Here is a 19552-nt window from a genome sequence, read left to right as displayed (position 1 = left end):
AAGTGCATTAGGACTCTGTGTAGCTCCAACTTTCCAGAGCCTTGCCTATTAGTTTTAAAAGAGCCGGGTGGGTTTCTTTTATGTTCCCCCTAAGGAGTATTGTCTGAGGCTCTCTGGTGCCACATAGTAAGTGCTTCCTGTGTGCCAGGAGCTGCTGTTTTATGCATATTATTCATTTCTTTAGTCAACCCTATGTGAAAAGTTATATTTTATCCCCATTTTACAGATGAAGAAAAAAAGACATAAAGGGATTAAATGCCACAAACTATGGAGCTGTGATTTAAACCCAAGATCTCTAGCTCAAGAGACCTGACCTTAACCATTGTACAAGCATTTGTACACGTGCACACGCATACATACACACACATGCATGCACACCTGCCCTTCTACCCTTTCTAATCCATCAGCAGCATTATAACCTTCAATGCTGAATGTAAGCATCTTAACTGCTGACTACTTCACTTTGCAATGGACTTGGTTCAGAAATTTAGAGGTGGCAGGACTTTTCCAGAAAGGAGGAGTCAAAAACAAGACTGACAAACTGTATTCTTTCCTCTTCTTTCCCGAGAAACCCTACCTTCAAGTGTCCACTATCACTTAGCACCACTTCAGCCCATGGGACAAAGGATGGATTCCCATGGCAATGTGAGATCGCCCAGATTAGAGACACCCAGTGAACATCCTCCTGCCTTACCCAAAGAACGGAATATCGCTGAGCCCTGCATTAGACATCTCGAGTAAGAATTTTACAGGAAGCATACGGTGAAACCCACCCCTAATTTAACCAGGATCTCTAACATTTAAGAACCACTCTGGCCTTGACGATGTGCATGTTTTTTTCTTGGAGCACCTGATCCAAAGTTTGCCTCCGTTCCACTTTCCAACTTCTACACTGAGCCCTTCCTCGAGGCCACTGGAACCTGGTGGCAAGTGAGGGTGGCATCTGGGGATACGAGACTGCGGAGACAGGGTGGAAACACTCTCTGGGTGCTCTCCTGCAGATACGACCTACCTCGCAGGCATGCAGCCACCAGGTCCCCATTTAGAAGCTTACACTCATGGTAAGGGTTAAGAGCCCAGCAGCAGGGAACACAGAGGTGTGCTAACCAGTAAAAGGTCACCTCTGATCTATTTGTTTGCAGCTAATTCAAGAGCACTACTTAGTTGCTCTCATATTCACATATTTCCCAGGAGGTTTGGGGTGAGCTAGACACTGAGGTACTACAAGCCTGCATTTCTAGATAACCAGTTCTCTGCTCATACGGTCCAAGGAATGATGGAAGTGCTTTAGCCCATTGTCCAGACTCACCAGTTTTGCACTGGTGAGCAAAGAGCAGAGCAGGCCAAGGTCTACATCTCCCAAAGCTCTACTGTCTTTTTTATACACTGAACGTTGTTCCTTGACCCAGCTTTAATGATTCCCCAGCTAAGAGCTGCTGGCATATATTGGCTGACTTTTCTCCTTTCTTTTAGCTTACCTGGTGACCTTGTAAAAGAAGGGAAGTTTTCCCCGGGTGTAATTTGTTTCAAAAATTATTTTTGTGAGACAAAAAGGAAATATCACCCCCCCCAAAACAAGGGAAAAGAAAAGAAAGAAAGCCATTGAAATGATTTGATCTCAAATGAACTTTGTCCAAGTTTGACCAATTAAAAAAAAGTCTTGGAACACTACATCAAAAACTAATGACATACTGTATGGTGACTAACCTAACGTAATAAGTAATAATGATTAAAAAAAAAAAAAAAGGAGTCTTTAAGCCCAGAAGAAGAGGAAGAAAGGCGCTTTCTTAACCTTTCTTTCTTAACCTCGCTTTCCTCCCTATGGCCCAGATCAAGTGGGAACTGAACCCAGGGTCACTTTCCACGGGACCATAGGGCCTTATCAGGGTTTTGTGGTACCTTTGCAGTAGATACAGTAATTTTTACAGACTCCACTTCTGCCAGACAATAACAACTTGAAGGAGGTAACAGAGAACAGTAAATGCCTCAAACCACATCTTCTGGGGAATCCCAAGGCCAGCTCAGGTTCAGCTGCATCAGCTGCCTCCTGTGGGTGAGGATGAGGAGCAGTGTCCCTGTATCCTCACCCAGGTTATCATTAGAAGATACTACGTAGAGCTCACTGATAAAGGACGGGAAACCTGGCCACCAGTCCCTTAAGATTTGGGTCCATCTCCATGGTCTCCAGCTTTTTCTGACAATTGTGGGACTCTGCTGGGATACACAAGATCTGACATCCCTTTCCTTCTGCTCAGCCTTCCCGACTCCCCAACCCATGGTCAGTTCCACCTTCCCTCGCCTCTCACCACTACCCCAACTAGGACACGGTGACGAGACAGGAAGCAGGGACTATTTAAGGATGTCTCCTGGGTACACCAGCAACCTGGCTGGGAAATGGGGCTTCAAGATTCAAACGCAGTCATCTAAAATGTTGAAAAATTCAAACTAACAGTTTGATATATAAATCAAAATGAGACATGGTTGAATTCAGTTTTCTTACTTAATTTATGTGAGATGTTTTATTTGTCCTTATATTTGACCTGTGCATTCTGAATTTAATGTATCTACCTATGGCCAGAATTAATCTATGATCCAATTTTGTAGATAATGAAGTCAAACATCACAAAGAAGGGCCATTTATAAAATGTCTGTAGGCTCCATGGTTTTCAGGTAACTAGAATTTCAGGATTTGGGGCACTAGCTTTAGTGCCATATGACATCTAACAATGCAAATGAACTGAAATAAGTTTTTTCCAGCATAGTAGGGATTCCTAATGTCTAGACCTGAGATGTTGGGTTTTTGAAAATATATATATATATGTATAAAGATATATACATATATATATATAATTATCACTTTTTAAATTTCAATAGGTTCTATGGTATTAGAATCATAATAAACCATGTTACACTAACAATCAGTATAATTAAAGTGGACGATTACCATGCTGAAGCATATTCAAAGAACATTATCAAGCCACTGGACTTATAAATATTACATTGAATAGTCATAATTAGGGAAATTTTACCTGCAAAAATCCCTGTAAATTGATCACCTACTAAACCAATACTCTATCTCCCAGATGACATTTCATTCTAGGACTCCTGAATGAGGCCGAATGTGAACATCAATTAACCAGACAGTGGCTACAGATGAACATCTGCTCTAGAGAAGGAACTTTTCTGGGCTTCAGAAAAGGTTTCCCTCTTTGCTCTCTTCTGATTAGTGTACCAGGGTGAGGGGTAGAATTTGGTGCCTAGGTGCAAGTGATAGCTGTGTCCTAGAAGGGACTCATATGAGCTCATTAACAAGGGTCAAAAGACTCATTGGATGGCCCACAGTTTAGTCCTCAAAGACCAAGGTAGCCTTGGGATGGCACACCAGGGCCAAAGAAGATATGGCTAATGCTTGCTCCCTAACGGGGCATCTTCTGGATCATTTCAGGCTCACACAAACAACCACACAAGTCAATTATGCACCAGAGCCACAAGGGAAACCTCAGTAAGTTTCAGAGTAGTATCAAAGAGGCTATGATCTACACACATGCAGCAACGAAAAAGGAATTTTTCAAAGTATGAGGAAAAAGTCCTCTACATCTGGACATTAACCTGTGATTTAAAAATGAAATCCAAAGGGAAACTGTAAAATATTGATAATTGAACATCAATGAATATATCACCTGCCAAAATTTCTTGGAATATGGCTAAAGCAGAGGGAACTGTAAAGCTTTAATTTACCAACATATAAGAAATAGTGAAAACAAATCATAGAAAAAACAAAACTCAGGAAAATGGACCAAAGAGCATTAGAGCATAGCCAACATGTGTTTTTTTTTTAAATTCTGAACTCTACTGAGACTATTCTTTTTCCAGATGTGAATGGCCTAAGACACCCATCACATGGCTGGGAAAAGTCGTGCAGGTCACAGCACGGTAATACATCAGTGTGTTCTACTCCTGTTTATACCACTCCCACGAAATTCCTAAATGGGAATAACTGAATTCAACAGGAGATGTACCTGGTTAAGGAGCCACTCACATGAAAGGGCAAGAGAACAGGTTGTCTGAGTTCAGTTAGCAGCTTCTGTCCGTGATGGAGGATTCTCTCGTTAAACTTTGGCAAAGCATTTTAAAGAGAGACCTGTCCCCACCTACAGATGCCAGTTTAATATGTCTTCTACATATTTTGTTTCCAGCTAGGAAGAACCCTGAGGAGCCCATTCATGAAATTTGTCGCCCATGCAGTTTCTTTTACAATCTTTTTGGGATTGCTAGTTGTGAATGCATCAGACCGCTTTGAAGGCGTTAAAAACCTGCCCAACGAAACCTTCACAGACCACCCGAAACAGATCTTCAGAGTGAAAACCACACAATTCTCCTGGACAGAAATGCTCATCATGAAGTGGGTCTTAGGTAAGCACTCTGTCCTTTATTCTCTCCTCCCCTACTAATAATAGGACATAATTAAACTCTGACTTCTGAACCTCTCCATCTCCTCTTGAGCGCACTCTGGCAGTCAAAATGGTGAGCAGATGACCAACAGAGAAGGCAGAGTCAGCTTCCACATATGCTGGTGTATCCGAGGCACGGGCCTTTAACAGGAATCCCAATTTTGGAAGGAGATGTTTGGAGGAAATTTGCTATGTGCTTTCCATTACACATGTATTGAAAATATTTGTAAGGCAGCCTTGCATGGGAAAACATATTTTGATCATTTAACTACAGTCTACCAGAGGCCTTAGGAAATCAAGGTCTGCTTCCAGAAAACAGTATAAAATTGCATAGCTTAAATGATATTTTTTATCACTGAATACTAATGTATAGTAGAATGTAGATGATAAACAGAAATCTAAGAAGCTAGGGGAGCTACACTTTCTCATTATTTGTGTTAAGGAACACCATGAAGCTGTGACATTCCTTTTTGTGGTAATGCTCTATGCGGCCAAGGTCTGCCACTACAAGTGCTGAGGAAATTTTCCCGATTTCCCCACTGTCTAGCTAAGAAAACACATCTCTCTTTTATCCACTTTTAAGAACTATTATGAAGAGGCACAAACAAGATAAACTAAAATGGTAAAAGCTAAAACTGTACAGGCAAAATGGGACACAGGCTTTTCTAAAACTAAAAACTGCAAAACTATTTGGTAGGAAAAAATCAGACTTGGTGGGAAAAAAATGAAAAACTGTATAAGTTAACATTGGTGACACTGCACATAACTAAAACCTGATCAATAGATTACAATATGTACACCAAAAAGATATGAATGTGATGAGAATGTTTTGAACAAAACAAAACTGAAAAGAGAACTGAAAAATGTTAATTCTGGAGTATCAAGATGTACTCTACTAATTAAACTGCCCTAATGGTACGTACCCCAGATTTTGCTTTCTTCACAAAAATTCAATAATGGTATAATTTTCACTAGGTTTATGTTAATAAACCTAGCACTGAGTCAAAAGTACACAGGGTCACAGTGTCTGTGCCATCAAGCAACAAAATCACAAAAGAACAAGTACTCGAAAATGGCACAACACATGGCCCACTGCAGTTAAATGAGAGAGCCTAAGAGAGCCACAATGGTTGAACCGTGTGAGAACATCCTGGATGCCCAAGCTGAGAACAAGGGGGCCGATGTTCTCTGAGGTGGGTCTCTAAATAGGAAGAGGGAGATGAGAAGGATGGTTTGACCCAGAGGAAAGAAGCAGGAGAGCATGCTTCCCACAGGCTTTTCATCAACCAGCCAGTCTCTGACCAGAGGCTCACTTAGGAAAGTCACTGGCACTAATGTTGTAAGGAGACATTAAAGCCTGTGGCGGAGTGACTTCTGGTGGCCTTTCACAGTTCAGGATCTACCCTAATCCTAACACTGCAGGGGATAGAAAATTTGTACGGCCCCAAATCCATATGTGAAAACCCTAACCCCGATGTGACGGTCTTAGGAGGTAGGTCCTAGGGGAGGGGATTAGGTCATGAGGACAGAATGCTCATGAATGGGATAGTGCCCTTACAGAAGAGCCTCGGGGAGAATTCGTGCGCGTGCTCTCTCTCTCTCTCTTTCTCTTGGCCATGTGAGGGTACAAGAAGCAGTCTGTAACCCACAGGAGGGCTCTCACCAGAACCCAAATACGCTGGCATCCCGATTTCAAACCTCCAACCTCCAAAACTGTGAGAAATCAATTTCTCTTGTCTACAAGCCACACGGCCTGTGGTATTTTGCTAGAGCAGCCCAAACTGACTACGACACAGATTAAAACAAAACACCCATAACTCACACGTTGGGCTTATGGATAAAAACGTAAGAGTATTTATGGCCCCATCACTCACCCACCACATTTCCCCATCCAGCCCCCAGGGAGGAGACTGTGGTGAGTGCAACCACACTTGCCCTGAGTGAGAGAGCTATGCCATGTCCATGGCTCTTACTGAAGCAGACTTCCTCTTGACCCCTATTTCTCTTCCTGGATGTCAGAGCACTGTTCCAGGAAGAAGCATTTCTCTCCAGCTGCAGAGGACCCAATGTCTATAGCCTGGTCCCAGGTCCCGCCCATCAAAACACAGCTGAGTTTTTAAGACCCTTACATGAAAAGTAGGGAGGAGGGAAGGGTTTCTTTCTCATTGACCTATTTCCTGGTATATTTCGGATGGAAGAAAGATTCTAATTACTTTTTCTTATTTAGGTAAATTTTCAAGCGTTTTATGAATCATTTTAAGAAATATGCAAAAATCAAGATAAGAGTACAGGAAATCCCATGAACCAATCTCTCATGCTCAAAAATTAGCAAGTCACGGCTAATCTTTGTGTCATCTATGGCTTCCCCGGTTCCCTTCCCCCAACATGTAGCATTCTAAAGCTAATCTCAGATATCATATTTCACCCATAAACATTTTTATGTGTATCACTAAAAGATAAGTTATTTTTCTTTTTTCCAATTTTTTTTCTCTCTGTGCTTCAGGTTCATGATAATTTTTCTGCTTTGTCTGTGATTTTAATCCCTAACCAGTGAATTTTTCCTTTCAGATATATTTTTCAATGCTTGAAATTCCATTTGGCCCTCTTTTTATCTTTTCATTTCCTTCTTCATGAAGCTTACATTTTCCTTTAAATCCATAAACATACGGTGCATACTTACAGTAACTGTTATAAAATCCTTAACTCCTAATTCCATCATCTCTGTCATTTCTGGGTTACCTTCTTCTATCTAATCTCTCTCCTGACATGGATCACATGTGTCTCGGTGGGTTAGTCATTTCTGACTGAATGACAGGCACTTCCTAGGTTATGTTGTTGAACATCCAGACTTTGTTGTCTTCCTTGGAAGAGCATTTGGCTTTACACTGACAAGCTGTTAAATTACCTGCAAATGATTTCAGGGCTTTTCTTTCCTTTTTTTTTTTTTTTTTAAGATTTTATTTATTTATCTGACAGAGAGGGAGAGACAGCAAGAGAGGGAACACAAGCAGGAGCAGTGGGAGAGGGATAAGCATGCTCTCCGCTGAGCAGGGAGCCCCATGCTGGGCAGCTCAATCCCAGGACCCTGAGATGATGGCCTGAGCTGAAGGCAGAGGCTTAACCCACTGAGGCACCCAGGTGCCCCCAGTCTCTGTCTCTTTAACTCTGTGAGACTGCCTTTCATGCTTCTGGGATTCCACTCCATGCACTACAGACGGGAATGTGTCTCCATAAAGAAAGACCTGATGTTCAAGCGGCTTACCTTGCTGAAGGAATATCTGTTTTCAGTGCCTGAGGATGGTTTCTTTTTTTCTTTTTTCTCTTTTTCAGTTTATTACCCATCATGGCTGGTAACAGAAACTAGAACTTCTTTTCTAAAACAGAAACACAAATGTAAAAGAAAGTTAATGATTTTTTCATACCTCCAAATTTCTAGTCAGTACTCCAATTTCTCTGATTGAAGAGACTAGTTGGATAATGACCTGTGTAGCCTGCTTTCTCTCTTCCTTTAGGTCTCTGTTCAAAGTTTACCTTCTCGGGGCGCCTGGGTGGCTCAGTGGATTAAGCCACTGCCTTCAGCTCAGGTCATGATCTCAGGGTCCTGGGATCAAGTCCCGCATCGGGCTCTCTGCTCAGCAGGGTGCCTGCTTCCCTCTCTCTCTCTCTCTCTCTCTCTCTGCCTGCCTCTCCGTCTACTTGTGATCTCTGTCTGTCAAATAAATAAATAAAATCTTAAAAAAAAAAAAAAAAGTTTACCTTCTCAAAAGAGCTCAGCAGTAGGAACATGCATTCCCATCTCCCTACTCTGACAAGATGAAATCTGATCAGAGACCTAAAAGAAGAGAGGAAGAAAGCTTTGTACACATCTGGGTGAAAAGCATTCCAGACAGAAGGATCAGTATGTGTTAAAGGCTTGGATTCAGGGAAACTGGTGAGACTGAAGTGTAGTGAAGAAGGAGGAGAGAACAGAGATGAACTCAGACGGATAGGCAGAACTGGATCACACAAGGCCTTTCAGGCCATGGTACACAATTTTTATTTTATTCTGACTGTGATAAGAAACCACTGGAAGGTTCCGAGCACAGAAGTGACATCATATGACTGAAGTTGTTAATGACTTGCTGGCTGCTATGTACAAAACAGAGAAGTCAGGAACAAGAACAGAAGCAAGGAGACCAGTCAGGAGGCCACTACAGTAATGCAGATAGGAAATGGTTTGCTTTGAGGAGGTGGTACATCGTGATTTACATTCTGTAAAATCAATAATATTTACTATCAGACTTAGTGTAGAGTGTGAGAGAGAGAGAGAGCAGTCAAGGAAAATTCCATGTGTTTTAGCTCAAGTGATGGTATGCTAGAGTCTTTCACACCAACAGAGAAGACCAGGGGAGGAGCAGTTCAGAGAGGAAGGAGAGAAGGAAATCAAGAGTTCTGTTTGACACCTATTAGATGTCCAAGTGGAAATGTCAAGCAGCACTTGGATATGCATGTCTGAAGTCCATAAGCACATAAGGAGAGGCTGGGGCTGAAGACAAGTATGAGCATGACAGCGTACTTAACATAAATTAAGTGTGCAATCACCCCAACTGCGAATGTGGTCAAACTGAGGACCAAGTCCTGAGGCACAAGGATACTTAAGGACAGAAAGATGAGAAGTCTCCAGTGAAGATTATGTAAGAGAAGAGCCAGGAGAGTGGTGTTGAAGGCAATCAAAGTAACTGGGTCGAGAACCAGGGAGTGATGACTTCCAAAGAATGCCGACAGATCAGCTAACATGAGGCCTGAGACCTCACCACTGAATCTGGAAGCTAAGTTCCTGAGTAGCCACAGGGGACGAGATCCAGGACACAGGTGGAGGACCCGGCCTTAGCAGGACTGTGGACTCTCACCCACTGTACCGGGAGGGAAGCTGGAGGGGAGGCCACAGAGCAGGGAGCTTGCCAGATACAGTGGGGGAGCAACGTGGAAGTTTTTGGATATTTCTTTTGCTCTCTCAATTATTTTCTCAATATATATTTTCTAGTTATTAGGCATTATACTAAATATCAGGCACTGTGCCAGATACTGGGGAAGCAGCTGTAAAATACAATTAACATTATCTTATCCCTGAATACATTCTGGGGCTCTTTACTTACTACAGGGTAATACTAATCTTTGAGAGAAAGCTCTTGAACACTGTGTGCACTACTGGCACACCTTGAAGTCTACAGTCTGATCTACCCTCTGCTCAGACATGGAGGGGCTTGAAGTGGCATGAGGCCCCTACTGACAGAATTTTCAAATTCTACTCTGCCAGGCAGACCCTGATCAGCTGGATACAGAGTAGCACGGTCTCTTCTCCCAGAATGTATCATACTCATAAATGAGGGACTATGGACAGATTGATTATAAGAACACTACTACTCCCTCTCTACCAGAAGCTGCCCTAGGGCTGAAAAGAACCTCAGGACCCTTGCACATCCAACCTGCTCCCTTCATGGATGAAGACCTTGGCCACAAAAAGGTGAACGGCCTTCTCTGGGTGGCCTGCTTCTGTCTTTCCCACCACCAGGCCTCAGTACCTTCTCAGGCCAGGAGCTAGAGTGATCCATTTAAAATTCAATCAGGTTTTGTCCCTCTTTGCCTCAAAACTCTTCGGTGGCTTCCCATCTCTCTCAGAGTGACACCAATGCCCTTATAATGGCCTACAATGCCCTCCACCTCTCCACGCCATCTCTGTGACTTCACATCCCACCACTTCCCACCTCACAGCCCCACTGGCTTCCTTGCTGCACACTGTTTCTACCTCAGAGCCTCTGCGGGGGCTGTCCCCACTGCCTGAGTGTTCTTCCCACAGCAAGTGGCTCATTTCCTCACCTCCTCAGGTCCCTGTTCAAAAAATCTTCAAAGTGAGGTCTTTTTAAACCAACCTATTTAAAGCCACAAGTTCCTCCACCCTGACTGTCCTATTTCCCAGGCTCCTTTTCTTCCTAACAGTTAACACTGCTAAGCAAACTACACGCTTTCTTTTGTTACTTCCTGTCTCTATTAATATTATCATTTCTGTAATCATATAAATTTGTAGTTGACTCTTTCCATATTTTGTTATCCCTCTCTCCATCTGGCCATGTGGTTTTCCCAATGACCACTTCCAACAGCCACATCATGTGACCATACTCTTATTTCCCCAAGCCTCTCCTCATACTAGGCATGTAGGTTGTTTCTCTTCTACTGTACAGTTCTGTGTAAAGGTCAGACTCACTTAGAAATATATTCTTCCTTCACTCCAGATGCTTTAGTTGATTACCTATAGGATTTACAGAAAATCCTAGATTGTCAATCCAAGAGATTCAAGGATGGGGGTAGTGAGGCACAAGGAGGTTGAGAAGACACATCCAGAGACAGAAGAAAAGCCAGGACACAGTATTAAGGAAAGGAAAAGAAGAGTACGAGAGGAAGTAGGGATAAATTTGTTAGTAGATTTGTTGTGCTCTGTAGTGCTGTCAAATGAGCTGCATCGGGAGGACTCTGGAAACCAGGGACCATCACTCCTTGCAGCCTAGAGAACTCCAGGATCAGTTCATACCACAGGAACTCTTTCTTGCCTATATCAGCAGCAACTCTGGGGTAGTTCTAAGAGCTTATAATAAGGCTTTTCAATGGGAGACTGTGGCCCCAGAGACACTCATCAGAGGATGATGTAACATGAGTAGTTCCCAGAAAGCCGTCAGGCTTGGAGGGCGGGAAGTCTCTGCACAATGCATGCCATTTCTCCATCCAGGAATAGACTCATGTCTGAAGACACATTCTGCACCACTCTTAGAACCTGGCAGTGTTTTCTTTTTTTTTTTTTTTTTTAAAGATTTTATTTATTTATTTGTCAGAGAGAGAGAGAGACAGAGAACGAGCACAGGCAGACAGAGTGAGAAGCAGGCTCCCCACAGAACAAGGAGCCCGAAGTGGGACTCCATCCCAGGACGCTGGGATCATGACCTGAGCCGAAGGCAGCTGCTTAACCAACTGAGCTACCCAGGCATCCCAGAACCTGGCAGTGTTTTCTTAAACAGACTTCCCGGTATTGCCAGTGGAGTGGAGACGTAAATGCCCGGGGTAATAGGAAAATACACTTAAAAGGCTACAGAGAAGAACTTGTGAATGGGTGTCAAGAAACCCAGTCCTGGGTCCCTTGGTGGCCCTGCCTGTCTGCGTTTCAGTTTTTACATGTGTAAAATGTGAGGCTCAAGGTCTCCTTCACCCAACCCACCCAGGGTTATAAACTCTTCAAGGGAGGTGCTAAGTCTTAGCTCTAGAATCACAGTGAAGTTTGGGAAGACTGAACTTATAAAAGCCTATGGGCTGGGTTCCACCTAATTCATTCTTTTGATTATTTCCTCACTTAGTCAGATCCATTTTCAAGCAGACGATTCCAGTCAACTTTCCAAAGTTTCTCCCTACAAGTGAGACCAGGCATCTGCTCTGCTTATCACCTTTAGGGACTGTCCAGCCGCTCCGAGTGAAGCCCAGTCTCCCCCTCATGGCCGTAGGAAAGCTACTGAGGGTCTACTGGTCCTTCACTAACCTTCCCTGCTACCAATCTCCAGGCCCACGCCCTGAATCTTGAGCCACACTCAGCCTCTTCATCCCCTGGAAGAGCCCATCCTCCCACACTTCTGCAGCCACTATCTGGAACACTTGGCCAGCCCCTCCGTCACCTGGCTAGCTCCTGCTTCCTCACACCAAGTGTCCCCTCCTCCATGAATTCACTCTGTCAGTGAACAAATACAAGTTGTTCTAGGAACTCTGCTGACTCTCATGATTATAACACTGACTGCTCTAATCGCTGCATCTCCACAAACAATCCCCATGAAAATGAAACCCCATTTTCATTACAGCATCTGTCACCCAGAAACATTCATGATGGCTTGTGATGCATCTGTCTTCAGAGATAGACTGAGCTTGCTTCATCTTGGTCATGGTGTCCCCAGAACGGTGGCTGGCTCTGGGTCAGCACTCAACAGTGTCTATTAAGTGGGTGGATGATTTCCCAACGAGGAAGAGTACGCTTGTGCCCAGCAGAGGGCATGGTAGGTGACAGCCCAGCAGAGAGCAAGGGCCCTGCAGTGCCTGTGTGCCTTTGAACAACGTACTTGCCATCTTGGTACACAAGCTTTTTCACCTATAAGGTGGAGATGATTACAGTTTAACCAGCTATCAGACTATGAGAAAGGTTTGCTGTTGCTCAAGTGCTCAGCACAGTGCCTGGCACCTAGCAGGTGTGTAGCACTTGCTAAGTACTAAAATGAAAGAAGAGAAAGAGGGAGAGCTTTGTTCAGAAATGCTTTAATCTATTAATATCATTTTCCTGCCTGGAAAACAGCTGAATCCCAAATATGTATGAGGCCCAGATTTGTCACAAAGGACCTGCCACTGAGACAATATTTGGATGTCACAACTTGAGGGCATATGCTCCCTCCTGTAAGTTCACAGAACACCTCCTTTTGGCCCAATAATGAGAGGCTGACCTGAAAGGACCCACAGGCCTCCCAGGAGGTGGTCTCTGAAGTCTGCTCTGCTGAGGACCCAGGGACAGAGCAGAGGATGCCCTGGGGTCAGGACCACTTAAGGAATGTGCATATTTAAGGCTCACAGGATTCTGAAGGGGGATCCCTGCAGAATAGCATCTGAAGCTGGGATGGGCGGGAACCACCTTTTGAGCTGACAAACTCCATCTCAGCAGCCCTTATGCAGAACCCGCCCAAAAGAAGCTACTCCTTTCCCCCAAGGCTTCCCAGCCCATTTCACTGTCAGCCACCCTCATTAATTATCAGTGACCTTGTCCTCTGGACTCCGGGGGCATCCCAGAGTGAAGGGGATTTTGCCTGAAAGAGGCTCCAGTGCCCAGCATCCTTACACCTGAGTCCCTGGGCTCTAAACACTCCTCTGACTGACAAGCTGGAGGCAAGAGACCATCATATTCAGCATGGATAGAAAAGGCTGAACCATCCTCACCCCGTTGGAAGCAAGGGGCCTAATTTCACTCACTAAAGTACTTAATTTCGTTTTTCTTTTTTCATTAAGCATTCCTGCTATTCAAACCCTTGGGCCCGTGCTACTTCTACTCATGGCCCTAGAATAATTTAAATTAGCTTGGTTGAGTTAATATTTAAATCTACTAAAACTGACAAGGGCATTTGACTATGGAGGAAATGATTTGCAATACCCAATGAGGAGCTACTTACCCTGGTCAAAAAAGTCAGTTTTCTATAAACAATTTGCATTTCAGATTCATAGAGATTTTGGTGCTTGAAATTACCCCAAAACGCCAAGAAAATCAAGGGACTTTTTTAAAGTCACATACCCAGGAAGTGGCCAAAGCTAGAACCTGAACCCAGGGCTTCCTGAATTCAGGCCAGTGACAGCCCTAAGAGATAGCCTGCAGCTGTGCTAGTACCCAGCTGAAAGCACTTCCACTGAGACATCAGGAATTTTAATCTGAGGGTAGCCAAGAGCAATAAACATTACTTCTTCCAGCCCATAATGGTTTTTCTAAAAACATTCCTAAAATATCTATTCGAACTGGCACAATTGAAAGTAATTTCAGTGTTAAGAAAATTATTACTTCACTGAATTACCATACAAATTTTGAAATGGTGAGCTTGAGAAGGGTGTTTTGCAAAGGAAAAAAAAAAAAAAAGGCAAGGTGGGTACTGGGGGTGTCTTGTAAACAAACCTGCAATGTTTTGGGATATTTCCTACTGCACAGCCTCTGATGTGATACAGACATGCAGATCTTAGAAGCTATTTCAAAAAAACAAAGCCACAACCCCTCTAAACAGATGCTCTCAAATTACTTTTCTCCTTAGAGACACATTTCGTTTCAATTCCTCCTATGTAACAAACCACTTTCACCAAAAAAAGGGAAAACTGTGATTCAAACTGTCCCAGGGCAGAGAAGACACAATCCAGTGTGGCCAGATGGGGGCCTGTGACCAAGTCAGCCATGCTTCTCTGCCCATGACCATTTGTCTGCTCCTAGTATCATCCTCGACTCCAGGCTTTGTAGGCAGCGAAGTCCTCAAAGGCCACTGTATTATAATGTGGTCAGTTGCCAGCGTGCTTGTGTTTGAGGTCTGGAAGAGCACCAGCAAATGGCTGGGGTGGAACTGTTGGGGGACTGTTGGGGAGAGCTGCTCTGCTGAACTCCAGGACATACGGACACAGACAGAGATCACAGGAAGGTGTGACAGCCCAGCTCTGCAGTCTGGACTTTATCTTAGGGTTGAGGCGTATACTGCAGGGGGACGTGACCATGATCCAACCTGTGCTTGAGGAGTAAGGAGAAAGAAGTGAAAACTGAGAGGGCAGGATGGATCTGGGAGCCCACCAGAGGAGGATCTGCAGAATTGCAGTGATCCACTGGGGACAGTCTGAGGAGTCAGGACTGCAAGACAGGGGGTAGTGGGCCACAGGGGGACTAAGAGGGAGGGATGAGGAGGCCAACTTAGGGTATACTGTATTTCTGGCACTGGCAGGACATTCTCTTAGAGCAGTCTCTCTGTATAGTGGAAATTTAGTTTCCAAGCACTTAAGAAAAATCAGAATTTATTTCTCTGCAGGACATCTGAAAGGAAATGAAGGACAAAGATGCAACAGTAGACACCCTTACTCAAGGACAGAAGGGAAAACAAGAACGGTCAAAGCCTTGGAAAGCAACAGCCTTTAAGGGATGGAGGGGAGAGGTGGAGGGTGGAGGATGATGAGTAACAAAGGAGGATGAGGAGGGCCAGTGAGGGAGGTAGAGGATGGGGGAAGGCAAGCCCTCATGTCTGATGCACAGGAGCCAAGGAAGTGCCAAAAGAGGCAGGCAGTGTTAACCTCTGGGGAGTGAGTAGTCACTTAGCCAACCTCTTACTACATTAACTTCCTAAGTATGCAGGCTAAGTGTAGTGCACAGCACGGCTGGGTCTGCATCAGAACTTTCCCAGGTTTGAGTAGCTATAGAAACTGCTCACTATCGTTCACAAAATATTCAGGTTTTTCTACACATCACTGGCTTTGAATACAATTGTATTTCCTGAAGAGGCAGAATAATAGAGTGGTCAAGAGTACAGACTTCAGGGACAGACCTTCCAGATTCAAACTCCAGATCTGCCTCCTGCCGGAGCACAGTCCAGCTCTCTGTACCTAATGAAACAGTAGCTGTAAAACTGAGATAATAGGATGTATTTCCTGTGTTTGCTGCCAAGATTCAGCTGAGTTAATACATACATATGCCAAAGAGTGCCTAGCACATAGGAAGGGCTCAAAATGCTATAGAGTTATTAAGTTTTAATAACCTAAATCATTTCATTTTTAATAATTAAGATAGAGAATAGCAATATAGTGCAAATCATACATAAGCCACATATCTAACTTTCTAGCAGCCTTACAATAAAAATGGTGAAATTACTATTTTATTTAACCCAATTTATCTAAAATATTGTCACTTCAACATGTGATTGATATTTAAAAAACTGAGATATTTTACTTTTTTTTAAGTCCTTGATACCTAGTATTTGGTATGTTACACTTACACAGCGCCTCTCATTCAAATGGCCACATTTCAAGGGCTCCATATCCACATGTGACTAATGGCCACCAAACTGACATTGCAGGTACAGATGGATACATACCCAACTGTTACTCTAGGTCACCTATCATGGCTGGCTTAGAGGTGGGGTGGGGCACTAGCAACATTTTGTTTACATGCCTCTACATTATTCAATAAGTAGCAATTAAGACTGTAGGTATCTAAAATCCAGGAAGTTACTTTAAAAAGTAAAGAAACAACTCAAAATGAATGGTCACGGAAACAATCACAGAAACATATAAAGTGTTCCAATGTGGGAGTTAGGAGAAGGGGGTTCCAGGTCTTCAGTGGGACCTGCAGAAAGCCCTTTCCCCCCCGGACCTCAGTTTCCTTGCATTTTATTTAGAACGGGAGGAGTCCTTAAAACCCTCTTAGTTCTTAAAATGCACAAATACGGGACCCTCTGTTTCTCCTGTATTACCTCCAAGAACCTAAGAGAGGATGAGAACTCTCTCCTCACCTCTGGAGATGGTTTACCCGCAAGCAGAGGGCAGGTGACACGCCTTCAGGCGGCCTGAGAACTGCCTGCTGTTAAATCTGCCTTTGAAGAAGACACGTTTCCGTTTGCAGCTGGCTACGTGCGTTCTCAGTTCTCAGGAGCTCCCACACATTCGTACTCTGGTTCCCTCCGTGCCGCACTGTGGTCACAAACGCCCAGGGAACTGGAAAATGAGTCTGAGCTTCTCACTCTCCCGCAGGAATGATTTGGTCCGAATGCAAGGAGATCTGGGAGGAGGGGCCACGCGAGTACGTGCTGCACCTGTGGAACCTGCTGGATTTCGGGATGCTGTCCATCTTCGTGGCATCCTTCACCGCCAGGTTCATGGCCTTCCTGAAGGCCAGCGAGGCCCAGCTGTACGTGGACCAGCACGTGCAGGACGACACGCTGCACAATGTCTCACTTCCGCCGGAAGTTGCCTACTTCACTTACGGTGAGTCTGAGTCGAAGGGCTCTGCTCCACACCGCCCCGCCCCGCCCCGCCCTCCTGGGGCGTGGCCACAGGCCGGTAGCACCACTCCACCTGCAGATCCCTCTCCAAAGAGGTCCTCCTCTGGGCAGCACAGACAGCTTCCTAAAGCGTGGAATTAAGGACTCTAAGAAATGAATTTTTTGTATGTGTTAAGAAGGATGGATTTGTTTTGGAAAGGTTCTTGGAATGTTTCTGGGAGGTTTTTTTGTTTTTTAAATAAAGATCTCTTTTTCTAATAGATTTTATTTATTTATAAGAGAGAGAGGGCACAAGCAGGGGGAATGGCAGGCAGAGGATGAAGTAGGCTCCCCGCTGAGCAAGGAGCCTGATGTGGGACTCGATCCCAGGACCCTGGGATCATGACCTGAGCCGAAGGCAGATGTTTAATTGACTGAGCCACCCAGGCATCCCCAAAGATCTCATTTCTGATGTGAATCCAGGAGAACTAAGAGGAAATGTAGAGATGAAAGAAATGTCCTTCTATACTGGATCCCTGCATTTTGTGCAAAGATGGGCCCTGATTCCCCCATTCAAAAATTCTTTTCTCATGGCCAAAGTAGTTTTTGGTGGAGATACATTAATTCTTTCAAACCACAAGACCATACAGTATGAGGTAGTAGATTGAAATTTTAGGAAGAGTAAGAATTGTAGCATCCATTTATTAAGGACTTACTGGATGCCAGGAACTGTATAGACATATACCATAAACTCCAGTCCCTACAAAAGGCCCACAAAAAGGGATCTTTTCTGTCCCTATTTTACAGATTATGAATGGGTTTCCATGGCAGGGCTCGCAATGTTCTCAGAAATATAGGAATGCCTTGGGTAGCAAGGGATCCTGGCCCAACATGAATTGAAAACCATGCAGAATGGCACAGTGCTTATGTCCCCAGGCTTTGGAGTCACACCTGGATTCAAATCCTACTTCTATAGCTTACTCTGAGTTTACCTAACTTTTTGGAGCCTTTATTTTCTCACACATAAAACCAGGATAATACCCAAGTAAAAAGTTTCTTTTACAGATTAAATAAGATAGTGCATATGAATTTTGCACCGTGCTCTGAAAATATTAAGTGTTCACTAAATGGTAACATTTATTATCAATACTGCCTATTGGTTCATTTTCCTGCTCTAGCATTGTACTTTCTGTTCTAAAAGGGAAAGAGAAGTGGGAAGAAGAATACAGATCTCCTTTATCGTTACTAGTAAACTAGCTGGACACTTACTAGGCATTTATTAACAACCGCTGCTCCATCATGAAGGGTTTGAGTGTCAAAAGTCCCTGTTAGATGGCTCCAGGAGTCACATGGCTCCTGTGACGTCAGAATGTTCATGGTCAGGTGAAGCCGTGAGCTGCCGGGGGCTGGCCATCTAACACAGCAGTTGAGTGCTATCCGTATTCTATACAGATCATGTACATGTAAATGTGGTAAGGGCACAGCTCCTGAGAAACGAGGAATCTTCTAGTATTACAAACCATTCACTCTTTTTTTGTTGGTTTAGCAAATTCAGATTTGTTAAAGGCCAAATGGATTTGTGTATTTTCCTCTCTGAGCCGTTCAGAGTTCATCAATGAAGAGATGAGAGAATCTTGATACTAAATTGGATAATTTTCTTAATGCCCTGATTCAGCCTGCAGTATTGTCCACTTGTGACTTCCGTTCCTATTAAGGGTTGTGTTAAAGTCTCGCCAACTGCAAAGTACTGCACATTGTTGCCCTTGCTTTGAGGTTCACCCTGTGCCCTTGGAGATCTTTTGGCTCAGAGCGGTGGCTTGTGTTGCAGTTGCGGGACAAGAGCGCCCCCTCGTGGCCACCCAGGCCGTGGTGCCTTCCAACCTCAGCTTGTAGGCAGATTCCAGTTTTCCAGGTTGGGGATAGGGCGATATTTCTCATGGAAAGAGCGCCAAAAAGAAGAAAATCCCTTCGTCTGAATCATCACACTGCTCTTTGTTTTTACACCCATTGTAACTCTGAAAAACCACTCCAAGTAGAACACTTTTTCACTAGAAGTCCTGGCCTGGCCACCAGGGTCCAAGAACAGCTAATCTATCTTACTAGATAATAGAAGTGGCTTTATTATGACAGCTGAGGTTTAACATGGTAAGTTATAGGAGGGGGAAAAAAAGAAATTCCTTTTTGGTGTCTCTTTGCAGAAGCCAATTCTTATTTCATATTACCCAAATGTGTTATTTATCCTTGGAGGGTGACAGATATATTGGAAAAACGTAATTTATTCTCCTTACTTGTCTTTCCTGGACTTCTGAGTTATGATCTTGATGAGAACATAGAGTCTATAATTTTATTGTATTTCCAAATGTAATTTAGAATACACTACATGAAACCTTGTAGCAAAGAGAGGCCTGGCTTCCCTTACTAAAGGTTTCTTGCTGCTCTTTATTATTATAATTGTTTAACACAGTCTAGTCTTGAAGATAAAGGATAAAATCCCTCCTCCATCTCCCTAGGGGTGCCGAGAATTGCTATGTCATCTCCTTGCTATCCGCATTTACCTGGCTTTGA

The 19552-nt window shown here is 43.8% G+C and overlaps 1 protein-coding gene across 1 annotated transcript in view; it reads left to right on the top strand.

Annotated features, from left to right (window-relative positions):
* TRPC7 (transient receptor potential cation channel subfamily C member 7) overlaps nt 1–19552 on the top strand; it is a 146456-nt gene that overhangs the window by 95981 nt on the left and 30923 nt on the right. Inside the window, exons 5-6 of the mRNA XM_047731519.1 lie at nt 4197–4413; nt 16758–16991. Of these exons, the coding sequence (XP_047587475.1) occupies nt 4197–4413; nt 16758–16991 (451 nt within the window). The remainder of the gene's footprint in view (nt 1–4196; nt 4414–16757; nt 16992–19552) is intronic.

Source organism: Lutra lutra, chromosome 5 (assembly GCF_902655055.1).
Source record: "Lutra lutra chromosome 5, mLutLut1.2, whole genome shotgun sequence".
NCBI classification, from domain to species: domain Eukaryota; kingdom Metazoa; phylum Chordata; class Mammalia; order Carnivora; family Mustelidae; genus Lutra; species Lutra lutra.
This window is presented reverse-complemented; position numbering and strand designations above follow the sequence as displayed.